This window comes from Stegodyphus dumicola, chromosome 3 (assembly GCF_044657685.1).
Source record: "Stegodyphus dumicola isolate Sdum_Otavi_A_Nest chromosome 3, ASM4465768v1".
NCBI lineage: Eukaryota > Metazoa > Arthropoda > Arachnida > Araneae > Eresidae > Stegodyphus > Stegodyphus dumicola.
The window spans coordinates 174,642,884-174,668,467 of NC_140770.1; the positions used below are offsets into that span (position 1 = coordinate 174,642,884).

Here is a 25,584-nt window from a genome sequence, read left to right on the forward strand (position 1 = left end):
ATCATTTTTATATCAAATTCTTACATATCTGCCTTTTAGTTATGTACAGCAATATGGAATATATATAACTGGAAAATTGAAATGCACTAGTAAATGAAAAAAAAAAAAAAAATTCTATTCAAAAATTACGTGACACTTAAAGGCTGAAAATCACTTTAATATTTCATTTCAAAGTGTCTACAAAATATGCAATAAATTTTGTAAACATCAATTCTATGTTTTAAATCAATTAATGCTATCGTTCATTTGCATTTTTGTTTACTAAATTCATTATTACTAAATAACACTTTAAATAAATTATTTGCTTTTCAAAAGGACATTTTCTTATGCCATGTAAATGAACGATAGCATTAATTGATTTAAAACATAGAACTCGGGTTTACAAAATTTATTGCATATTTTGTAGTCACTTTGAAATGAAATATTAAAAGTGATCTTCAGCCTTTAAGTGTTACATAATTTTTGAATAGAAATTAATTTTTTTGCATTTAAATTTTCCAGTTATATATATTCCATATTGCTGTACATACCTAAAAGGTGGATATGTAAAAATTTGATATCAAATTAACATTTTATCTTTTAATCATAATATGCAGAACATTTTTGCATAGATTTGTATAAAAAATACGAGATTAAAATAAGCACATTTTACAAAAAATGCAGTAAATAGATAATTGGAAATTTATGCAAATTTTTTACCAAAAATGTGCACTTATACACAGTAAAGAGGAGAAGACATCGGACTAAATTTTTACCAAAGTCATTTGTATATGCAAAGAAAACATAGGGAAGATTTAGGTCAATTATTATCAAATATATAAGTTTTTGTACTGTAAAATACAGAGAATATCTACGTTAATTTCTATCTAAAGTACAATATAGTTAATTACCAAATTCAGTAAACGACTGTAGCGCAAAAGAAAACATCATACGTTTAGATTATTTGAATGAGTGTGCTAAATTTTAAAATTGTTAAATATAAACCAGGAAATTGTAGAAAACTTTCCTTTTCCAATAGTTACAAGTTGACTTTTTATTATTTTCCTTGAAGATTAATGTTTAATGTCACAAATATTTCATTCATATCTTCAGATAATACACAAATATATACATATTTATTGATTAAAATTTAGTTTATCCCAAACATGTTAAAGAAAATATTAATTTACATGCAAGTTAATCGAGTAACTTCTGCTTTAATTACACACATAATTATGATATGTAAAAATTTTACATTTATCAGTCAATCTTGCAATGTATTGTAATCTATTATTGTTGTCTTTCTCAGTTTAAAATCTTATAAATATATTAGATCAGTACTAAAAGTTCACCTCTACAAAAGAAATGCTTTATCGAGGTATTTTTAAAAAGTTCCCTTTTACAATGTAACTGTTAATTTCATAAATAAGTTCATAAAATTATGCAAATTCAAAATTACCTAAATATGTTCTTTATTTTATCTTATATACCAGATAAAATTTTAAAAAGTTAATTTGTTTAGGAATATCGAAGTTTTTAAATATTTATTTCATGTGACTTTTTCTATAACATCATTATAAATGTACATGTTGATGTGGACAAACCAATTATTTTTTTTTCATCAAATAGCTTTATGCTATTAAATGATTTAAAAAGAGGCAACTGGACAAAAGAAAGCAATTAGAAGTTGGCTAATTTTTTATTAATTTGTTGTCAAATGCTGTGCATTTTAGATTATGCTCATATGATGACAATGAGTTATTTAAATTATAAAATTATTATGAACATATCCCACATAAATTAACAAGTATCAAATTTCAAGTTGTTTGAAGTATTATGAACTGTAATACTTGCAAAAGAAATACACAAAAAATTAATTTAAAAATTAGGTTTATTTTACAGGTATTTGAAAACTGCAATTACTATTAAACAATGAAAACTAACATTAAATCTGAAGAGCATAATTTTTTTCAAATAAAATTCAACATAGATCTCATTCAGCTTCGCCATATTTGTTCTATAGTTCGCTGTCTTTAATATCCTGCTCGATTTTTGTAAAAGTGAATTCTTTGCCACCCAATGTTTTGAGAACAGCTATTAACAAAAAAAAAAAAAAAAAAAAAGAAAAAAAAGAAAAAATTGTAATAATTTCACACTTCAGATGTTTTCAGTTTTTAAATATAGCTGAAGTATTAAAAGATGCATATAAAACGCACTGAATATTTCATATTTAAAAATTTACATTTCAGTAATTAAAAATTTCAGTTCATACTATCACACAGCAAACTTCAATTATATACCTTACACAATGCCTATAATTTCAAGTAAAAAATACCTAAAGATTTGTTTAGAACTGCAAGGTTAAGTCTTTAATGGCTATGTTTGTATTTAAGTTCACAAGAAAAAACTTAATTTTGTATTAATTATATTGCATTAGCCTTTTCAATTTTACTCCTACATGTAGTAAAGAATATTCACTTTCTTCTTACAGATAACTTTTTCTTAAATAAAGAGTAAGCAGAAAACTAATCACAACACTATATACATATTACAGAACACTTCATAAACATATACATGTCATTAACATACGTATATGCATTAACAGGCTATTTTACACATTTCAATAAACCAGAAACCAATACAGAATCAAAAGCATTATCAGTAAATTCCTCCAAAATCAGAACACAAATCTTTAATTATGATAACAATGGCATCTCAGTTTGCAATACAAAATATTTCAAGTCTACATTCGTGTGCATTCTAAGCAAACAGAAACTGAATAACAATAAAATTATAAATACCATAAAAAAGTTAAAAGCCACGTAGAATGATAGCAAGACTAAATGAAGTCTTCCTTCAAAAATCAATTTAAATTCAAAAATTTGCCTTTCTGTTTAACATCTCAAAATAGGGTTACTGCTTTCACTAACTAAATTTCCTGTCTTGGCAAAATAAAAATTGTCACTTCTGTTGCAGGAAATATTTGCTGCAAACTTTGTATGTAAATAATCCAGTGAAAAACATTTAATTGTGCCTTGAATATTTTCTTTATTAAATAAATGAAAAATTCCCACATAATATTAATTTATGATCCACATGAAGCTTTTTACCTCTACCATATCATGCAGCTATTTTAAAATATATACTCTCATATAAAAGCCACAGAATTTTTTTACCAATATTAATGTAGTATAAATCATTAATAAATCTTCTAAAAACAGCCCAAAAATTTCTGAATTTGATACCCAAAACACAATTCTATGTAACTGTTAATGTACGCATTTGCTTGCACATACTTAAAATGAATTATACACACAAAAACTTAACATATTAACTTTAATAAATTCTTAATTAGCAGGATGACTCAATTAAGACAAAATATGAAAGAAATCTACCTGATGGAATAGTTGTAAAAGTAATATTTAAAAAAAGCTAATACTGTTTACCTTACACATGGCAGAAATTGAGTAAACTGTATGCAGCTGGATTATTTATTATGAATAGAAGTTAGATCAAAGTACCAGTTCTGAAAGGCTTTAACCATTTGGGTGCAAAGAAGCACCTCAATTTAAAAAAGAATAATTTAAAAAAGATAATAGAATTTTATAACTTTTACAATCTAGTACAAATATTAGACACATAAACAACACTAAATGCCATTATTTACTTGCATATTTTCCTTCTTTGTGTACTTTACTCCTTAATTTTTCAGGATATGATTTAGAAACAGAGTTATGGTAAAAATGTATACTGGTAAAAAAAATATTGCTGAAACTGATAAGTCCTTTGAATTATATACTATAGTGCAAAGAGGGATGGAATATGTGACTAAATATGATAAATCAGATTACAATAACATTAAACAAATAACATGAAAAACTGAAAAAAAGAAATTTTATTTGAAATTATTTTTTAACTCATGGAAAGACAGACAGTATTTCCAACTTATTAAATTCAATTATATTTTACCTTCATCAAACCAATATTGGTACTTTTCCATTTTGCCGGTGCAAGTGATAAAGGTCGCCCAAAATGGTACAACCAATGCCAAACAGAATATCCTCGCTGGTCACCTTTTACGTTTCATTTTCAAAACACGTCACAGCTAGCTATTTCTATCAGACTGAATGTTTCTTTCAATACTGGGATACAATTACATAGAATTTTTACCAGATAGTTCAATTTTATGTCCTAAGGCCATTCGCGGTAATTAAATCAATTAGGATGCAACCACATGCTCACCCAAAAATATAGAAAAGGCAAAATCAAGGGTTAAATTCATGAATTCTAATGAGAATGCACTAGCGAAGTAAAGCACTGCAGTTTTACATAATTTCTGAATACGCCATTCATACAAAATGAAATAATCCTTGCATTTAAACTAGTATTCCAAATTCAGATTTAATTTGAAATTAATGTAGAAAATTACTGAGAGAATTAACATGAGATGAGATCACTTGGGGTCACGTGATATGAAACGGCGAATCAGAATGTTGCACCATGAAAGCATAGTAAATTCTTTAATTAATCTCTTTTTACAAATACAAATTAATGTCTTTCTACAAATTTATTGTCTTTATTTATTATCATTTTACAAAATTTTAAACAATATTAAAATGTTTATGCCTTTAAAATAAAAATTTCTTAGAACTAACATTTGTTAACATTTTTTATGTGTATACTGTGTGTTGTCGCCAATAAAGTCTCCTTGACAAGATTTGGGACGACGAAACGGAAAAGCAGCCTGATATTTTGAATTTTTTATAATAATTTTCATACATTTACTATTTTAGGGAGGCTCGGTAGCACAGTAGCTAGTGCGTCACGCAGCAGCACCAGGGGTCTGGCGTTTGATTCCCAGGCTGGGCAAGGTTGAAACAGCCTTTCATCCCTTGAATGGGTCGATAAAATTAGTACCAAGTTCCATTGGGGACTTAATACCGGGGGGCCTGCAACAAGCTGACTACTTATGCACAAACACCACAGAGCTCACCATCTAAAAAGTAGATATCATGGCACTGCCAGCCATGGCTCTCTAAGGGCTGTTTGTAATACCCAGTTTAGTTTTAGGTTTTACTATTTTAGTAACATAAAAATACATCTGTAACAGGTTTGGTTTGGTTATTTGATTACTGCAAAGCACAATAGGGCTATCTGCCTAATGTGAGGAATGCCTTTGTGAAGGATATTCTAAGGGAAACTGCCTCGTATACATGTTACACATGGGGAAAACCACGGAAACGGCCATGCAGCCAGACCATTCGCAGGATTCGAACGTCGAACCGAACTACCAGTGTTCAGCGACTTTACTGCTGGACCATTGGCGATCCTTCTATTACACAGGACCTGTGTGTACAGCATCACCTTTGAAATTAAGAGAGTTGTATTTAAAATCGGTGCTAAGCTAAAGCTCCTTTCTTGCCTAATTTTATACTATTGAAAATACCGGTAATTGTCAAAGTTATTCGTATTCAATATGTGTAAGATTATTAATGAGCTGCCAAAATCTGTAACAGGACATAAAGATTGAGTTAATGTAGAATAGAAAATTACCTTGCAACATATCCAATACGATTTACTGGCAGTACTTCATTCTCTAGGAAAAACATTTTAAATTATTATACTTAAACAAAAAATTCATATTTGTTACAGCAAAACATCATTAACACAATAAACCAGAGTTGAATGCAAATCTAGTTTAACTTCATTCTTGAAAACTAGTTTATTACTTTCAATTTAATTTAAAAATAATAAAAAATAAGGTATGCATTATGATGACTACCTAGATATCTCGCCTAAACTGGCAATTCTTGTAGGTTATACAAGTTAACCCTAACATAGGTTATAGAGGGCACTAAGATAGAGAGTATTAATCCCACACTAGGGACTCTAACATTTGGTAGGAACAGTTTGAAAAGTGAAACAGATATTTATAGTGAACCAATGCAAAACAAAAACAATAGTTCTTTAGGGACAAAGCCAATTTGGACTAATAAATAAATTAACAGCTTTTAGCTATTTTTTCTTCTTGTAAAAAATAGACATACAGAATATTTTTAGAAAATAACAGTACTTTAAGCATGCATTTTCCACATATTTAACACAATAATTCATTCTAGCTCTGTTGCAATACTGGCAAAGGTACTCTACTCCTCTGTTATTAGGATGGGATTCAGAAATGTACAATGAAACCTCGAGATACGAGGAAAGTATGAGCAAAATACGAGCATTGACTCGAGTAACAAGCAATGAGCCAGGCTGTTGGTATGGGTGGCGTCATTTCCCAACTCAGGGAATCCCCTCATCAGATCACTCTGTTCTTTTATACACATGTTTGTGCACTTGTAAATTAATTGTTTTGACATTTAACGTGAAAATAATTATTTCAAGATGGCTCGCAAGAAGACTGTTGCCTCAGATAGTGCTGCAAAGAAAAATAAGGAGGCCATGGCCGTCGATATCAAGAAAGAAATCATAGATAAACATAAGCATCGTGATGGAATTGGCAAAGACTTGTGGCCTTTCAACATCGAAAATCTATACTATTCTGAAGAAGCAGGAAGAAATTAAGAGACCTGATGTAGCGAAAGGAATTATCGTTGCTTCCAAGCACCATAACAGTACTCCTAGATGTTGAGAAGCTGTTGTTAGTGTGGATTAATGAGAAGGAGTTAAAATGTTGGTAACAAAGTTAAACTATTGTTATATTATTTACCAGTGTTATGTATTAGGAAAAATTGACTTGATATTAAAATGTTGATATTTTTTGGGGTCTGGAACGGGTTAACTGAATTTCCTCAATGGGGAAGCTTGTTTCTAGATACGAGAAATTCGTATGCTGGAACGAATTAAACTTGTATCTCGAGGTTCCACTGTAGATATGTAAGCATGTGTATATGCATGTATGTGCATATATATGTACGTGTATAAGTATACACATACATACATAAAGAATATACACATGCACACACGAGCGCCTACATTTAAAAATGCATGCATATAAACACACATTTCTGAATCTGGTCCTGATAACAGAAGAATACCTACATTAATCATAGGATTTACATTAATCAGTTTTATTAGAATTCTTAAATGCAGAGGATTTAGATTAATCAGTTTTATTAGAATTCTTAAATGCAGAGGATTTACATTAACCAGTTTTATTAGAATTCTTAAATGAAATCTTCACTATCCGAAAATTCAGTTTCATTTCCAGCTGAAACTATATCAGGACAATATCATTTATATTATTTCCCTCTAACAACTGAACATTTTGAAAACCTTTTCTATTCCATGGAAAACAAATGCTACATTAAACATATATTTTCTAAATCTGAAAATTTTAAGTTAGCTTAGAAACTGTAATCATTCTTAAAAAAAGTTTGATTTATGCAGATGTTAGATCAATAAAATTACTTTCCTGTGAAAAAGTAATATGGCATTTGAACAACATGATTTTACACATCAAGATATAATGAGTAAAAATTCCTGAAATGTTTTATTTCTTGCTATCTCTGCAAGAATTGTATAAATAAGACTACCTCCCTTTAAAAAAATGTTTAGTAAACACTATGAAGAAAATTGGTTACATTATTTACAGTTTATAATTAATAGAAAATAAATAATTTCTTAGCTTATCAGAATTTATTTTTATCACATTCATAAACAGTACTAATTTAAACAAACGGCACAGCTTTAGTATTAGTCCTTTTTGGCGAGAAATTCGTTTGGCGACATTTTGGAGCGATAAATGTAAAATTATGATAACCTTGGTAACCCTAAATACTGAGCTGATAAACATGCCGCCATTTCTCTCCACGTAACTTTAACGAATTTGGTAGGTATCAGAGCTTTGTTGGCAGGAGGGATAAATTGCATGTTTTTCTTAAAGTTACGTTTGTGTTAGGAAAGCACAACATTTAAAATACTTTTAAAAAAGCTAAAATTTGATAGTTAAAACTGATGCTTTTAATATTCCATTACATGAGTCTTGACATTTTTTCATGTCAGCTCTGCATATTATTATAAACTCCACCCCCCTTGAAAAAAAAAAAAAAAAAAAAAAAAAAAAAAAAAAACATTTTCAGTAGCATGAGGTAAACTCTTTGTGTTTCCTTTGCTAAGGAGATCAAAATTACCATGGTCTAAAAATAGCTTTTTGCCTCATATTAAAACTACAACGGTGTGCAAAAATAAAGGACGAAGTCAAAAAATTAGCATATCAGCTGAACGAAGAGGCAGAGCGGACAGAAAGACCAATCAGGAGATTAAGTAAGGTGATGTACGGTAGCACATGCGCAGATATGCAGGTAGACGTAATGGGGGAGTGTCTGAGTAGTATAAAGCATGTTGTCGGTGTAAGATCAGTATTTCTGGCAAAGAGATTGCACGCCGTATAGAAGTTAAAATCACACCGAGTTGCTGACTCAGCGAGAAATGGTGAATAATCAATCTGTTAGATGACATCTGGATGCTTTTACCCGAGGTCGAATCATTGGGAAGTTGGAGGAAGGCCGCAGTACGACAAGTGTGGCTGCAGAGTTCGGAATTGCTCACAGCATCGTTTCACAACTTTGGAGACAATTTCAAACTACAGGAACAGCTATCCGAGGGTTTAGTAGTGGTCCTCCACGAGGAACCGCACCTGCAGATGATAGGTATATTGCCTTACAGGCCAGAAGAAACAGGCGGCAGACAGCGGGAGAAATCGCTAGACACACGACACAGGCAACTGGACGACCGATATCGCGTTTTACCGTGGCCAGAAGACTGCACGGTGTTGGTCTGTTTGCATGACACCCTGTACGGTGTGTACCTCTAACGCCTGCCCATCGGAGAAGGCGTTCTCTGTGGTGCCGGGAACACCGGAATTGGAGAGACCATGAATGGGGACGAGTACTCTTTACAGATGAGAGCAGATTCAGTCTGAGTAGCGATTCTCATCGCATACTCATCTGGAGAGAGCGGGAAAGCCGCAATCATCCCTCGAACATCATTGAAAGGGACAGGTATGGAGGTGGCGGTGTTCTCGTTTGGGAAGGCATCATGCTTGGTAGTCATACAGACCTTTACATCTTCGACGCAGGTTCAGTCAACGGGACCTGTTATTGTAACAAGATTCTTCTTCCATATGTGCGTCTTTTTAGAGGCGCTATGGGTCCGCAGTTCCTTTTCATGGACGACAATGCACCATGTCATCGCACAGTAGCTGCCGAACAGCTCTTAGAGAGTGAGGATATTGAACGTATGGATTGGCCGGCACGATCTCCGGATCTCAATCCCATCGAGCATGTATGGGATTTTCTAGGCAGACGCTTGGCAGCTCGTACCTTACCACCAGTAACGATTCCGGAGCTTCGATTGGCACTGCAAGACGAATGGGCAGCAATGCCTCAACAACTCATTGGCACCCTCATTCTCAGCATGGGCAGACGCTGTGAAACCTGCCTAGCAGTCAGGGGAGATCATATCCCCTATTCAAGACCTGATGTTTCTTGCTGGACACCCATCACAGGGATGTTTCTGCCTTCAGTCGCATTGCGCTCCATGCTACTTTTTCAATAAAGCTTCTTTTTATCCCTCTGATTTCTCTTTTAGTAAGTGTTGCTTACATTACTCATGTCCTTACGTATTGGGGATCTTACGGTATTAAATGTGTTGATTTGGAAAGCTTTTTTACAAAGTTATATTGAAAATACCGTCTCGTCCTTAATTTTTGCACACCAGTGTATGGATGTGTAATTGCATGAATTCATAGGTTCAAATCAGGACCAAAATTATTGCTTTTATAACATTTTTATAATTTGACTGACTATAAAAAATATAATGTTGCTTATATTATGGAATATATTGCTTATAATTTACAGTTCTCAAATTTTGTAAATCTTACAACCTAATAGCTGTATATGAATAACCTTCACTGAGTATTATTACTTTTATTAATAGTATGTTGACATAACAGTCGACTTTTTATTTTAAATTTTATGCCAATTTTCTACATTACTTAAACATTTTATCTACCAGAAATCTGAATTTTTTGTAATGAAAACTCTATAATAAAAGTAAGAGTACAATTTATATATAAATTTTGACTACATGCCAAGCACTTAGATACTGATTTCAATGTCTTTAAATGTTATTATTATAAAGTTTAGATATATTCTTATTAAGTTAAGATATACAGTTAAAAGTCGTTAATTCGGACACCCATAATTCGGAATGATCTATAATCCGGACCTCAAAACTAAAAACTTTCTGCGCATGCGCCGCGTTGACACATGCGCATAGGCGTTTACGCGTGTGCGTAAGACCTTTTACGACTGCGCATATGAGTGTGCGCAAGTGCAGAATACGTTTTCGCGTGTGCGTTTTATGTATAATGGATGTATAAGCTAAAATTATCTAATTATCTATTTCAGTTAATGTTGATGATTGCGTTGTTCCTTAATTTTCGAATTGGATCCGGCTTATTATTTCTTGCAGACTGTAAGAGCAATTTTATAAAAGTAAGCTTAAACTTTCGATTATATCAAATAGAATTTCCGATATATATTTGTTAATATGTAAAAGGATTTAAAGCGAAAGTATGTTTTGAAATCCGAAATCTGTTTATCAATTTCACGCTGGTCGGCGGGGGGAACGCCGCAGCGGGCGCGTAATGAATTGGAAGTTGATCCGTCAGCACTATCCTTATCTTCAGGGCAGATGTTTTTATTTTATTTGGCTTATAATTCCTTACCAAATTAGTATTTCATCTCGATGTGCCATGACATGATGATAAGACATGAAGAAGAGAGACATCACAGAGAGGTTAGTGAAAATGAAAAAATTTCGATTGACAAGTTGGTCGGTATTCTCGGCACAGCAATTACGGGATTTGAACAGCGAAACTTTGTAACTGAACAAGAAATTATGTCTGTTTATAGAATTAAAGAGAAAGTATTATCACATAAAACGAAGCAAAACTTAAACAACTTACATTGAAAGAAATGTTTAATAAAGTAAACAAATAAATATTATGCTTTTTCTTTTTGCAAATTTTGATACCCTTTAGATCATAATTGTTCTTTATTTCATAAATTACGGTTTCATATTTTTAATTTTAGAATTTCTGCATGCCATCTTACGAGATTTAAACTGATGATCTATAATCCGGAAAAATCGATAATCCGGAATCGCCGAAGTCCCGACGAGTCCGGATTAACGACTTTTGACTGTACTTTTATTCTCTTATAAAGTTTAGATGTACAGAACAGAAGGCTCACTTTGTGCTTACAACTCAGTCAACCACTTGTGGCAAGATAACTTATGATAACAATTAAGTTCAAATGTAAAATTTAAATTCAAATAAATCAATTTAATGCAAAGTTGGTTAAAAACTTAAATGGCATGGAATTCAACTATCAGCAATTACAATGCAAGACTGAAGACTACAAATCTTATCTAGCAACCTAGTAACGTGGCCTCGAAAGGCAAACACGGTTTGTTTTACAAACTAAAAACTTCATTTAGATTCTGGTGGGAAAATGGATGGATGAAATTGATAGTAAAGATCCCAAGGATAAAATAACTCTGGTTACAAAATAAATGTTACATTATACTTTATGCCTTGATTAATTATTCACTACATGAAATAGTGTAATGCATTTTTGTTTGCATCATATACAAATTATTTATTTTATTTAAATGCTGTGCAAAACTGAACAGGATTTTGCAAACATATTGACCATATTTTTCGACCTATAGATGCAACACTTCTTCACTTCAGAAGTAAGATTTAGAATTAAGAAATTAGAAAATAAGAGAGAATTATGAAGAGAAAATAAATATATATGCTGGCTAGCAAATGAAGGATGCCTTCATAAAGTACTTTTTAAGAGAAACTGGCTCAGATTCACATTATGTGTACGAAAAGCCACAAAAACTCTCATATAGCCAGCCTGAACTACCACTGTTCAGTGCCTTATCACTCTAACACTAGTGGATTCCAATTACTTCAAATTTTTCACAGAAATCCTCATTTATGATGATTGTTGTATTATTACCATTGGTACAAAATATACTCATTATGGTAATTTAATTTTAGCTTTTAAATTATAAACATAAATTACTTGTAATAAATTTAAGGATTAAAAAATACACTTCTTAATATTTTTACCATTTACAAAATTTAATCATAAAAAGTATTTCTAACGCTGCTACAAAACTTGCTCATTGTAATTTAATTTGATTTCCTTCACTTTGAAATATTTTTTTTTTATTTTCTTTTAATAACAGAATCTAAGAAACTAAAGTAACATATACTACTAGTTTGAAATGCATTTATGAACCTCTTGTAAATTTCATTATTCATAACATAAAAATTAACCTTTTGTAAATTTAAAATATTAGCTAAGTACTAATATAATATAAATATTAACTAACTACTGAAAATATTAATGTTTAATACATTAATATTATATTTTGTAATTTAAAATATTAACCTTTTGTAAATTTCATTACTGATAACATAATCACAGGCATAAATTCATTATGGTAGTGTTTCAAGAATTTATCATAACAGTACTAGAAATGTTGAAAATTAGAGAAAGACTGTTTATTCTGATCAAGAGCTTATTTTTTAGGATTGTTATTTAGTCTAGATCAGGTTTTGTTGACAATCCGCCATATTTTTCCGATCTTCAAAGCCGGGTATAACATTGGCGACCGAAGTTTGTCGCCAAAAGGACCAATACTAAAGACAAGCGTCTAGCCCCTCAGATGCTAGTTTCCTCCCTGATCATTTGCGCAGATTCATGCACAGCGTGTTTATGTCATGGAGCTTGGCATGCAGAAAGGAATCAGCTGGCACCCACGCCATGCCTGCGCATTACTCAGTGCAAATTAATTTCTTTTATTAGTTTTTCAACAGTATTTTTCTTTTTAAGTCTGTTTCATATTTACATGTTTGATATTGATTTTTGGTTGTTTCTCATTTTCTATCAAATAATATATTATTTTGATTTGTGTTTTCCCATTTGCACCGTTTTCTTTAGTTGTTTAATTATAAATCTATATATAAAAAAATTCCTGATATTAATTCATTCATTCATTCATACATCATCGCCCAAAGCTATTACAGATGCAGATATCAAAAGCTAGGAGCTCATTTCTTGTCTACCGAAGGCGTCATTTAAGAAGAGATTTTTGAAAATTCGGGACCCAAGGGGGAAGGGCAAAACATGTTTTTACGTTTTTTCATATAAGGAAGAAACAAATGTACACAAGAGTCTTGCTTTAAAATGTATGGAACATGAATACTTAAAAACCAGTTTCAGAAGTTCGACCCTCCCAAGGACCCCTACCCTTGAGAATTCGGCCCCCAAGGGGGTAGGGGACTGTGGTAATACAATTTTTATTAAGGTAGTACCATAATTGAGACAGATCGTAATAATCATAACAATGGAATAGAATAAATATTATTTTGTCTTTCATTGTTATGGGTTACCAGACTGGCAGCATATTACAATGTCGCCACAGGGAGAAAACATGTTTTTCATATATTTCTTCACACTTTAGATATCCGTAAGATTCAGTGGTGGATAAGGCTGGTGGGCTGGTGCGGTTATGGGCTGATCAAGAAATTCGAACAATCGAATTGACACAGATGACTCGGCGAGACAGCCCTGCGAGGGAGGATATGTGCATAGAATTAATACTTTCTCTGAAAAGTATATCTTCTAATGGTATACAAAATGCACAGATACGACAAATGGCAAAATCTATTCTGGATAAAGTATCAACTTTTAGAATAATTTTGTCTGCTCATATATATTTGAAAATATTTCAATATACTGAGCCAGTAATGAAATATTTGCAGACTAAAGGATTAGATTACATCCTAGCATATAATATAGTTAGGCAGACTGCAAGTTCTTTAAAAAGCCATTTCTAGAAAGTTCAATTTAACATTTAATGCATCAAAATTGTTTGCAAGGGATTACAATAATAAACTAGAAAGGCTGGGTTGTGATATAAAAAAAGAGCTACCTGTTAAAAGATACCAAAAGTGAAACAAATAGACGATGAAGAATCGGCCGACTATAATTTAAATTGCTCTATCAAACAAGTTATTGTCTTTACATTTATATTGGATAACGCCATTTAATCGATAAATAGTAGGTTTAAAGGGCATAGGAAGTTGTAATGAAGACATATCTCTTCTCGATCCCCAAAACGTTTTGAAGCCATTGTCGCCGAACACTTTCGACTATTTTTCTATATTATTAGGGCATTATGCAGGTGTAACAGCTGGTTAAAATTCTTAAGGACGAATATCAGGACCTAGTAATTAAATGTGAAATAATAAAAAATTCAATTGAAAATCATTATTCTGAATCTAATATTGAGTCAGAAAGAGAAACAGCTTTATCTATCTATTCATGAGCATTCATCCATTCATCCAAAGCTAAATGCAATTTCTTGTGTGCATATAAATTACTCTTGAAATATAATTTATGTAGTATTGTGTATGCCAATGTCTTTTTTGCTTATACGTTTGTACTCGCCCTATCTATAACGATGAATGTGAAAGAACTTTTTCAAAATAAAAAATTGTAAAAAGTAGATTAAGGAGTACAATAAAGCAAGCTAATTTGAAGTCATTACTATTGATGAACATAGAAAATCAAAAATTAAAGATATTATGGAGGAAATATTTGCCCAGGCACATGGAATTAAAAAATCTTTAAATGGCTAATTATGAATCAGCGGCTGTTTTGTTTATATATTATTTAGTCACTGCTATTTATTGTTTGTAGTTTATTTGAATATATATATATCTGAATAAAGTGTTACTTTTCTGTAAAGGTAACACTTTATTCAGATATTCCATCAAAACTGCTGCTGTGCGTTGAGCCGTATGTGGACGAACATTGTCATGCAGGAGCACAAAACCTGCAGTAAGCATTCCATGCCTCTTGTTTCAAATGGCGCGTCACAATTTCCACAGTGTTTCACAGTAACGGTCAGCATTTACTGTTTCACCACGAAGGAACTCAATGAGCCGAATGCCCTTCTTGTCCCAGAACACTGTGCACATCACTTCGCGTACCGATAGTGTCTGTTTGAATTTCGTCCCGACTCGAGATCCACTATGCTGCCAATGCATTGACTGCTCCTTGGTTTCCGCGGTGAAGTGCAGAATCCAAGTCTGATTGCCCGTTACGATCGCATCGAGGAACTTGTCGCCGTCAGAACTGTTACAGAAATGTCAGTGCTGCTCCTAAGCTTTCAATTTTGCGTTCAGATGTCGGGTATTTCGGCACCCACCTGGCACACAATTTTTTGAACAGCAGGTGCTTAGTGACAATCTCTTGCAACAAGGATTGTGATATCTGCAGAAAATGGCTGCTGAGCTTCGTAATCGTGAAGCGATGGTTCTCCATCACAAGCTGCCGTACAAGCTCAACAAGATCATCATTAATGAGGGACTGTCTGCCACTGCACTCTTCATTATGAGCACTTTGACGACCTTCTGAAAACTGCCTACAACAAGGATGCATCATCTGCTTTACTCATGATGTTTGTCCCATAGACCTGACAATGAATTTTAATTGGCGCAGTACTTGCATTCAAGAACATTATCACTGACCCAACCTCGCAGGCAGCAAGAGAAGGAATAAGAGCTTCCATCTCGGGCTACTGCAACCACGCTACTGGCACGAGGCACAAGCGTCTAGCCCCTCAGATGCTAGTTTCCTCCCTGATCATTTCACAGATTCACGCGCAGTATGTTTACTCCAAAAAGCTCGGCGTGGTAAAAGCCGGTTTTTTAAAATGGCACGCGTTTAAAACGTTGCGAACTTGGTGCGCATTACTGAGTGTAAATTAATCTCTTTTATTATTTTATTTTTCTGAAATAGTTTTCTTTTTAATTGGTATACATATTTATTTGTTCAGATGTTTTATTATAAATCTATACATAAAGGAAGAATTCCTGATTTATTCACCTACAGATCATCGCCCAAAGCTATTAGAGATATTAAAACTTAGGAGTCTAAACTTAGGTATCAAAACTAAGCTTATTCCTTTTGTACCGAAGATGTTATTTAAGAAGCGATTTTTTAAGATTCAGCGGGCAAAACGTGTTTTTATGTTTTTTCATATAAGTAAGAAACAGATGTACATAAAATTCTAGCTTTAAAATGTATGGAATATGAATACCTAAAAACCAATTTCAAACATTTTCAAAATTCGGCCCCGAAGGGGGGGGGGGAACGTGTTCTTTACATAGTCCTTCATATCTCAGATATCCATAAGACAAACTTATGAATTATTGCTGTAAAATGTAAGGAATACGAATAAATGCTGACATCAACATGTGTGGGAATGGGGACTGATTAGCATAAAATACAAGTTTACATAATGTACAAGTAAGCCTTATTCAAGGTACAGGAATACCAGGTACCTTTACCAGATACGTAAAGCTAGTTAGCATTAAAAAAAATTAAGGTTTCTACTATTTAATGTTATTAATAATTAAAACCCCAAAATAAAAATGTAGCAGCATGTGACAATTCACAAAACTGTGATTAGATTGTTACAATGTTCAGTTAGTTTTAAACTATTCTACACATAATAAAATGACGAGTGCACAACATGTGAATGTACATGGGGTTGAATAATTAGAAAATAAAAAACTTGACAAATATTAAATAGTAGAAAATATTGCTTAGTGTTCAAATTTGGGATTGACTCAGTTTCACCAAAATATATTTATCAACATTAAAACGTTTGGTAATAATCTACTGACTGAACAGTATAAAAGTCAATGAATGATTGATTATATGAACAATATTTGGTACTGTTGGACTTGGGGGGGGGAGGAAGGAAGACAGTAATGCAAGGAGGATGAACAAAAATGGACTTACTCATTAATCACAGAATACATCAGCCTACCACGAGGACCTGAGATAAAGGTTTAAAACCCTGTTATGAACTTCTACATCTGTTCCTGATCATTTTAAGGATCAGAGTGAGAATTATCTTATTATTAAAGGGAAGTTCTGAAGAAAGAGAGAGATATTATATAAATAAGAAAAAATATCATCTGACACATATAAAACACTTACAGGCAGTTGAAAGATGTTTTAGATGATAAAAATGGACAAAAGGAATTGTGAATAGGTACTAATGACTATTGTTAAAATATATATTTTTCACTAGATGTGTTAAGTTTCTTCTGTGGTATTATGTGTAAAATTTTTGTGATCCAAAATAATTTTTAGAATGGTATTATTATCTTCATTCTGTGAAGTTACTATTTTGTCAGCTTCCTTTTCGTTTTGTATTTGAGAATCTTTTGGGTATTGTATTTTTATTAGGTGGAATATCTTTATTAGCAGTTGGGAAATGTATTTCTTGTGCATTTAACATATCAGCAACTTCTAGTTGTAGTGGTGCTGACTTTAGAATCTTGTTTAACACATCACATTGTTTGTCAGATTTTAATGAATCTACCCATTCTAAACATGTTTAATTCATTCTTTCTGTGTTCCAGTGAGAGGGTCTGCGATTTTTTTTTTCAGCTACTTAATTAAAAATTCATTTTCATCATCTATAATAAATGGATAATTCATTATGTATTGTAGTTGTAGTATAAGTAGCAGTATTTCTAGTGTGCTGATGTAAGTAATGTATTTAATAAGTAGCAGTATTTCTAGTGTGTTCGCACATACTCCACCTAACTTATACGGTATTTCTCCCGCCTTCTTCGTGTGGTGGTCTGCACACTGGGCGCATATTCCAGAGGCCCGCGTTTTGATTTCCCGCAAAGGCATTGCTAATTTTTCAATCCCTCTTGCTTCCAATGTAAAATTCTAATGTCTGTACAGTGGCGCCCGAATTAAAAGGGTGTTAGATGATTGTTCTCCACACCCAGAATTTGGCAATTAGGTCCCCTAAAAACACCACTCGATCTTCTCCCACCTTCTTGGCATGCCTTCATGGTGTGATGTGTATCCAGAGGTCCGCGGTTCGATTCCCGGCGAAGGCATTGCATATTTTTCATCTTGCCTGCATCCAAAAAAATAATGTCTCTACAAACTGATGAATCAATACAGCTGCATATAGTATATCAATGAATGCATAGACTACACACAGTGCACTGTATGTGACATGTACAAGTTTTGTTACTTTCATGTATAGTGTATATTTCTGTATGTGTTGATGAAACAGACCACCCATTCTCATTCTCTGTAACTTATAAACATAGTGTTTCATTTGTTTTATGTCTCATTCTTAAAACCCAAATCTTGTTAATTTAACTTTATTTGCTGTAATTAAGCAATTAATCATATTATCTCTTACAAATCTCATAATACCATGTATAGTGTTATCCAATCTCTTAACATTTTTTCCATGAAGATAAATATATTTTAATGTTCGGTGAATTCATTCGATGTGCATGTTCGTATTAACACCAGTATGAAGTCTATAACAGTATGCCCAGCTAGATGTATTTTGTAAATAATATGTTTCAAAGTAATTTACAAATTCAATAGCGTCAGGATCTTCTTTAAGTAATTTTATTGCTGCTTCTGTCAGTATATGAAAAGTATGAATGTCTTGTTCTTCTAAGGGAGATCTAATAATTTTATATGTTTTTGCCTGTTTTTCAAGACCATTGATTTTTTTTTTTTTTTAAATTGTTTGTCCAGGCTCTATCAATATGCCATGCACAAAAAAGACATTTCTGTAGTAAACCCATTTCAGACATAAATATTTGTGGTTGTATTTGCCCAACATTTTCTTTAATACATGAAAAAAAAAAAAATGATAGCACTGGCTGATCATATGTATTAGAAATTAAAAATGCACACGGGAATCCTTGGCACAAATCATCTATTGTAAGTAAAATTATGAGTTCAAATCTGTATGCATTCACCCCATGTGTACCTTCAATACATATACAAGTCAGAACTAAATTTTTTAAGTATATCTCTTTGTGCTTCTGTCATCATTATCAAAACAAAATCATTTCCTTTTAGAAATGAATATCGTGTACAATATTCACTCATGCTATGTTGATCCCTGGGTTTTATAAAATGAAATGCACGGAAGTTCAGAATTTTGCATTTCAGGTACCCATGTATCTACACAAACCCAATCATTTTCATGTTTAACAGAATTAGAAGACAAATTGAAAGATTTTTTGATGTTATGTAAATCTTGTTTTGTAAGTAAATGAACCCTCTCAAGCCCAGCATCTCATAGAGAATTTCTAATTTCATCTAAAATATTATCCAGAGAAATTTTTGCTGCTATCTTTGATGCAATATTTTTTATTTCATCTGTTGTTAAAAATAAGTGACCTAAATCATTCCGATGCCCAGAATGTATTTTCTGATATGTGTGTGTGTGTGAGATTATAGAAAAGCCTCGAGGGCTCTCTGCCTAAGGGGAGGGATGCCTTCATGGAGCACTTTCAGTTTAATCCTAGTATCCAGTATCCAGTGCACACAGGATTTGGCGACTTTATGATGAGCAGTAAAATCAGGACATATACGACGAGTAGTTAACGGGTCATTCAAAGAAAATATACAGTTAAACATAGTATACACTATGTATATAGTATATATACTATGTGTGTATATACATATACTATGTGTGCATAGCATATATATATAGACGTTCTTTGGATCATTTTTGGTGTTGGCGATAATTTTCAAAGTCGCGCCAAGGCTGCACCGTATACTAGGATTTTAACGCACTTTCTAAGGGAAACTGGTTCGTATACACGTTACACATGGGCAAAACCATGAAAACGCCCATGCAGCCAGTCCGTTCGCGGGATTCGAACCTCGGACCAAACAACCAGTGTTCAGAGACTTTACCGCTTGGCCGCTGGTGGGCCCTATTTTTCTGATATGACACTACACATTTGCCATCTGTATGTTTTGTTACTTTTAATGCAGCTGGGCAATATGCATTTATTTTATTGCTATCAAAGGACTTTTAAGTGACTCAAACCTTTACTTTCTGATATAAAATTTCCTGAATAGTGGCATTATATCCATGTATATTAAATATGCTTACTCCATAAGAAATTTTGATTTCGTATTATTTTCAATTTCTGCCTTCCATGCCAAAAAATCATCAAATGAATTAAATTCTAGCTCAGTATGATTCAAATTTACATCATGAACATTATTCAAATGAAATATTATTTCTCGCTTTTCAAAATTAGCATAACATACAGGACACATATAATTACCTGTCAGAAGTATAAATTTTATTTTGATGATATTTCCAATTTTTTAGGTCACTAAATTTCAGATAGCAGTCCTCACATTTGTAGCTTGGTAATTGACCACTTTTTAAAGAATCAATAATGTAGTATTATTAGAGTGTAATGTATTGGTATGGCATTTCTAACTGCATTTATTTTGGTACATATTTAAGCAATCAGAGCATACAAAATTACTCTCAGCCACACTAAAATTATTTGCACAATCAACCATACTATTAGAACTTAGTTTTCAGAGACTCAATTAATATAGTATTATTGTAATGAAATTTATATGCATGGCATTTCAAATTGTATCTATAGTTGAAAGTTTTAAGCAATCACGGCAGACAAAATCACTCTCAGCTATACTAAAATCATTTGCACAATGAACCACATCACTCGCAACACAATCAGAAGTATCGCATACGGTTACTCCTTCCTGATTTTGATTCGATTTAGAAACAAAAATACCTTCTGAGGAAACAGAAGTACTTGGCCCTGAAATGGGAAGTTTTTCTTGATTTTGTGCAGAAACTATAATAATCGAAGCAAAATAAAAAAGAGAACTGTATCAGCGATCACACGCTACGACAGCAGTCAAAGAGCAGAGTAAATACAGTCAAAAGTTGTTAATCCGGACTCGTCGGGACTTCGGCGATTCCGGATTATAGATCATCAGTTTAAATCTGGTAAGATGGCATGCAGAAATTACAAAATTAAAAATATGAAACCGTAATTTATGAAATAAAGAACAATTATGATCTAAAGGGTATCAAAATTTACAAAAAGAAAAAGCTTAATATTTATTTTACTTTATTAAACATTTCTTTCAATATAAGTTGCTTCATTTCATGTGATAATACTTTCTCTTTAATTCTATTAAACAGACATAATTTCTTGTTTAGTTACAAAGTTCCGCTGTTCAAGTCCTATAATTGCTGTGTTGAGAATACCGACTAATTTGTCAATCGAAATGTTTTCGTTTTCAATAACCTCTGGGTCACTTTCTTCACTATCGGAAGCGAATTATAATGACGAGGAACTTGATTTAAATCATATCAAAGACGGAGTACATCGAGATGAAATACTACACTTAGTAAGGAACTATAAGCCAAATAAAATAAAAACATCTGCCCTGAAGATAAGGATAGTGCTGACAGATCAACTTCCAATCCGCTGCGTGAAATTGATAAACAGATTTCGGATTTCAAAACATACTTTCGCTTTGTAGATACAAATTACATATTAGTAAATATATATGGGAAATTGTATTTGACATAATTGAAAGTTCAAGCTTACTTTTATGAAATTGCTCTAACAGTCTGCAAAAAATAATAAGCTGGATCCAATTCGAAGATTAAGGAACAACGCAATCTGCAATATTAACTGAATTTTTAGCTTAGCTTATACCTCCATTACACATTAAACGCACATGCGCACAAACATATTCGCAGACGTAAAGGTCTTACGCGCACTCTTAAATGGCTGTGCGCATGCGTGAATGCGACGCATTCGCAGAAAGTTTGTAGCTTTGAGATCCGGATTATAGATCATTCTGGATTATGGGTGTCCGAATTAACGACTTTTGACTGTAATAGTAAATACGAGGCGCCTTCAGGAAATGACGACATGCGCAGTAATCTGCGCAGATGTTCAGGGAGGAACCAGGAGGAAACTAGCGTCTGAGGGCCTAGACGCTAGAAGCTGTTCCAAACAGGCAAAACAAACATACCATTATGATTTCAATAACTATGAAATAGAAAATCCAAATCTGCGTCTTTGATGGTCTAGTAGATTGGATGTCTCGTTTACTACAATTCAGCAGGGTGCTGACTCCCCAGACTGTAATATATATATATATATATTTAATTTATAAGGGAAAAAGCAACAAAAATATAAACAATTTCTTCGTTTTATACAAGCATTTCTGCACATTTACAATTTTCATTTTTTAAACTATCTAGTTATATCAAAATACGTGATTTAGTAAAATATAATTCAAATAATTTAAGGTATTTTAGATCAAATACTAATTTTTCAATAAATTTTTTCATGCAAGTCTAATAATTAACATAACTATCAAGTTTTGACTTCGAAAATTATGTTTATAGAAACTCGAAGCTGCACTAAAAAGTAATAAATTTATTCAAAACTGAAAGTAAAGCATTCTTACTTTATTTTCTTTCTTTAACTATGGCAGATCTTTTAAAACAACAAAATCAGACAAACAAAAAAGAAATGCATTCATGAAAGGACTTGCTTATTATTCATGAAAGGATATATTTGAGTAATTACAAGTGCATGAAAATTCAGTATATATTAAAAAAAAATGAACACAGATTTGGAACAAAGTACCTGTGTTTCCATCGCATAAAATTTCTTTTTTTAATAGCACAATATCTTTGAGTTAAAGATTATATATAAAAGCAAATTTATAAAACTAAATTCAAATATAAGAAATTAAATTAATTTTAGGGAAAACACTAAGCAAATAAAAAATTTTGAATTTCATAAATAAATGAGTTACATGCTTTATTTTTTGGCATAAGGTAGATAATATTTCCATAACAGATTTCTGAACAATTAGTCATGTTAATATTGCCTTTCTTTTTCCATTTAAAGCTATTTCCTGCTTAATTACAGTATGCTTTAAGATAAATATTAAAACGTTTGAGTAAAAATAATATAACTATAAAAAGGTGAGACACATAAAAACAGGAGTGACACAAACAGTAAGAAACGGACTAGTGCAAAATTTTTTCAATTTATTGATTTGGTATTCTATGTCATTAACAGTACCAAATCCTAAAAATGAATCATTAGGCACGTACACAAAAGAACAACACATGGAAAATCACATTTCCTACACAAACGCTATTTATAAAATTTTACATAAGTGAAGAAAGTACGAGTATTAAACACTGAAAATATAAAATATTCACTTACTTTCTTTAAATAATTAGTAACATCGATGGATTCAGTCACAAACGCCAATCCACGAACAAACGGCATTCTTTGCGACTTTACCATTCTTTTTGATCGCCATTGATCAAGGATCAAGGAAGTTAATTTACGGAGTGCGCTAGGCTACGCCTTTAACTCCACATCATCAGAGATAGAATAATTACATCAAAAGAGGGGTTCATCTAATAAGGGAAGATTTTGAAGCCTAATTATAAAAATAAAAGCTTTTCAGATAATGCCTTCCGCATGAGAAAAAAAGGAAAACTCTTAGAAATTCTTTAAATTAAATTTTGTGTTTAAAAAGGGCCAGGAATAAATTTTGAGAGAGGAGTCAACATTCAAAAAGTTTTGAAAAGAATAAAAAGGTGCAATACATTTCCTTGATTCTTGATATCAACAGCAAATTAAAATCCTTAGGACAAGCAATCCGGAGAGTTGGGCAAAAAGGGCTGGGGGCGAAACCCGTTGGGCGGGTTCTAGTAGCAGTTCAGTGTGATACACTGAAGGAGGAGAAGAAAATTATTGGTCGCTATTTAGTGCGACGTTAAAAGGTCTCCTTAGGGGGTCGAAAGCAACCCGTTTAGCGGGTGGAGAAGAAGCTTTTAAGAAGCTATTGAGAAATTAAGTGCAGTCGCGTGCGGCTGCGGAGATAGGTTATCCCTTGTTAAAGAAACGTTAGAAGGCTCTTCTTAAAGAGTTAAAGAACAGGATTCCTCCGGTCAATGCCCTTACGCATTGTTAACGCGGGGGCGGTCGGGGTTTAGGAACGAGAGGTAAGCATCCACTTGGGCATCTGTATTCCAATACCGACGCCGTTTAAAAGGTAGTTGAGCATAATCAGGTTGTAAGATTGCTCTGGGTCGCTTTTTAGAAGAGGCAACCGCAGGATCATATACCGGCAGGGTATGTAATACTGGATTTCCAACAAGATGGATGTTTTTGAAAAATCTTTCCGAAAGTCGCTGTATAAAGCGATTAATGGGCATAATTTTGAGGTCGTTATGAATGTCATCGTTCCTTATGAACCATGGAGCGTTTAATATCTGCCGTAAAAATTTTGATTGAAAAATTTGGACGTGTTTACGGTTAGTCAGAGCAGCTGAGCCCCAGATGGGACTCGCGTAAGTGAGAATAGGCCTTATGATAGATTTATAAAGCAAGATCTTGTTATCAAGTGACAGGTCGCTATTTTTAGCGAAAAAGGGGCGCAGGTTGGCGTTGACAGCTTCCGCATTCGCAATAATTTTTTGAATGTGAAGTTGCCAAGTTAATTTTGAGTCTAGCAGAACACTAAGGTATTTGTAAGTAGTAACCCAGGGAATAGGTTCACCGAAGAAAATTAGATTATCTAAACGAGGGATGTTTCTTCGGATGAATAAAGTGGCAGCACATTTAGCGACATTAATTTTGATTTTATACAGTCCGAGCCAGAGTTCTAAGGCTGAAAGGTAACTCTGTAATGTAGAGATTACTGTGGTGATGTTGGTATGTTGAGTTAGGATGGCCGTATCGTTTGCATATAAAGCTAAATCGATACTAGGTGCCTTAGGCACGTCGTTGATATAGATATTGAAGAGCAGAGGTGAGACAAGACTGCCCTGAGGACATCCAGCATGGATCGGGCGGGGAGTTGATCGCCATTGCTGACTTCACAAATATCCCGCCACAACCGGAAGTAGAAAGTGTCTGCTTTGCCATTGGTCAGTGAACAGGAATTGCAACGCTTTTTTTTTCTTTGTAATTAAACATATTAAGAAAGCCTCTAAATTAGCATATGAAATAAACTTGCTTTTGCATTATATAAATTTATATTCACAGCATCTCTGTATTAAGGTAATAATTCAATTTTTCTACGAAAAATAGAAATGTCTGTGTATGCGCATGCTCAGTGTATAATCGTAAATCCGGTTAATTTTTATAAGTTAGCGTAAAATTAACTATGCAAATTTTGAGTTCATTTAACTGGACCCTTGTACTTATTCTGTAGATCTCCATATTAAGAATGTCTTTAACTGTTTCAGAAAAAATATAAAATATAATATAATTATTTTTTTACATTATTTATTAATTTTTTCCTCATATAAAAATTATTAAAATCGCTATATCATTTTTTCCGTACATTAAACAAAATTTTAAAAAATTAGCCTCATATGATTTTTATAACAAAGATTAAAGGAACTGAAATATATGTAAAATATCAGGATTCAGCTTGCAATTTCGTAGAGTTATTATTATTATTATTAAATAAAAATATTAGTATATCTTTGATTATAATTAATGATCCTTTGGTCTACATTAAACTATTGTTCAAGAAGTTAAACATTTTCAAGCATCTTCTGCTCTATTTATTGTTCTATTCCTTGACATGAAAG

General features: G+C 32.6%; 1 protein-coding gene across 14 annotated transcripts in view; it reads right to left on the minus strand.

Moving 5' to 3' along the window:
* The window catches only part of LOC146998209 (uncharacterized), a 32,304-nt gene extending 8,540 nt beyond the window's left edge, over positions 1-23,764 (minus strand). The window contains exons 1-4 of one of the 14 annotated variants that reach the window (XM_085813649.1): positions 23,195-23,571; positions 21,981-22,090; positions 5,533-5,575; positions 1,924-2,073 (exon numbers count right to left, since the gene is read on the minus strand). In XM_085813649.1, the coding sequence (XP_085669775.1) occupies positions 1,924-1,989 (66 nt within the window). In that variant the 5' untranslated portion in view covers positions 1,990-2,073; positions 5,533-5,575; positions 21,981-22,090; positions 23,195-23,571. Of the gene's footprint in view, positions 1-1,923; positions 2,074-5,532; positions 5,576-21,980; positions 22,091-23,194 lie in introns of all 14 variants that reach the window. The other 13 variants (XR_015040371.1, XR_015040368.1, XM_085813650.1 and 10 more) reach the window with 13 other exon arrangements.
* Positions 23,765-25,584: the final 1,820 nt, after the last annotated feature.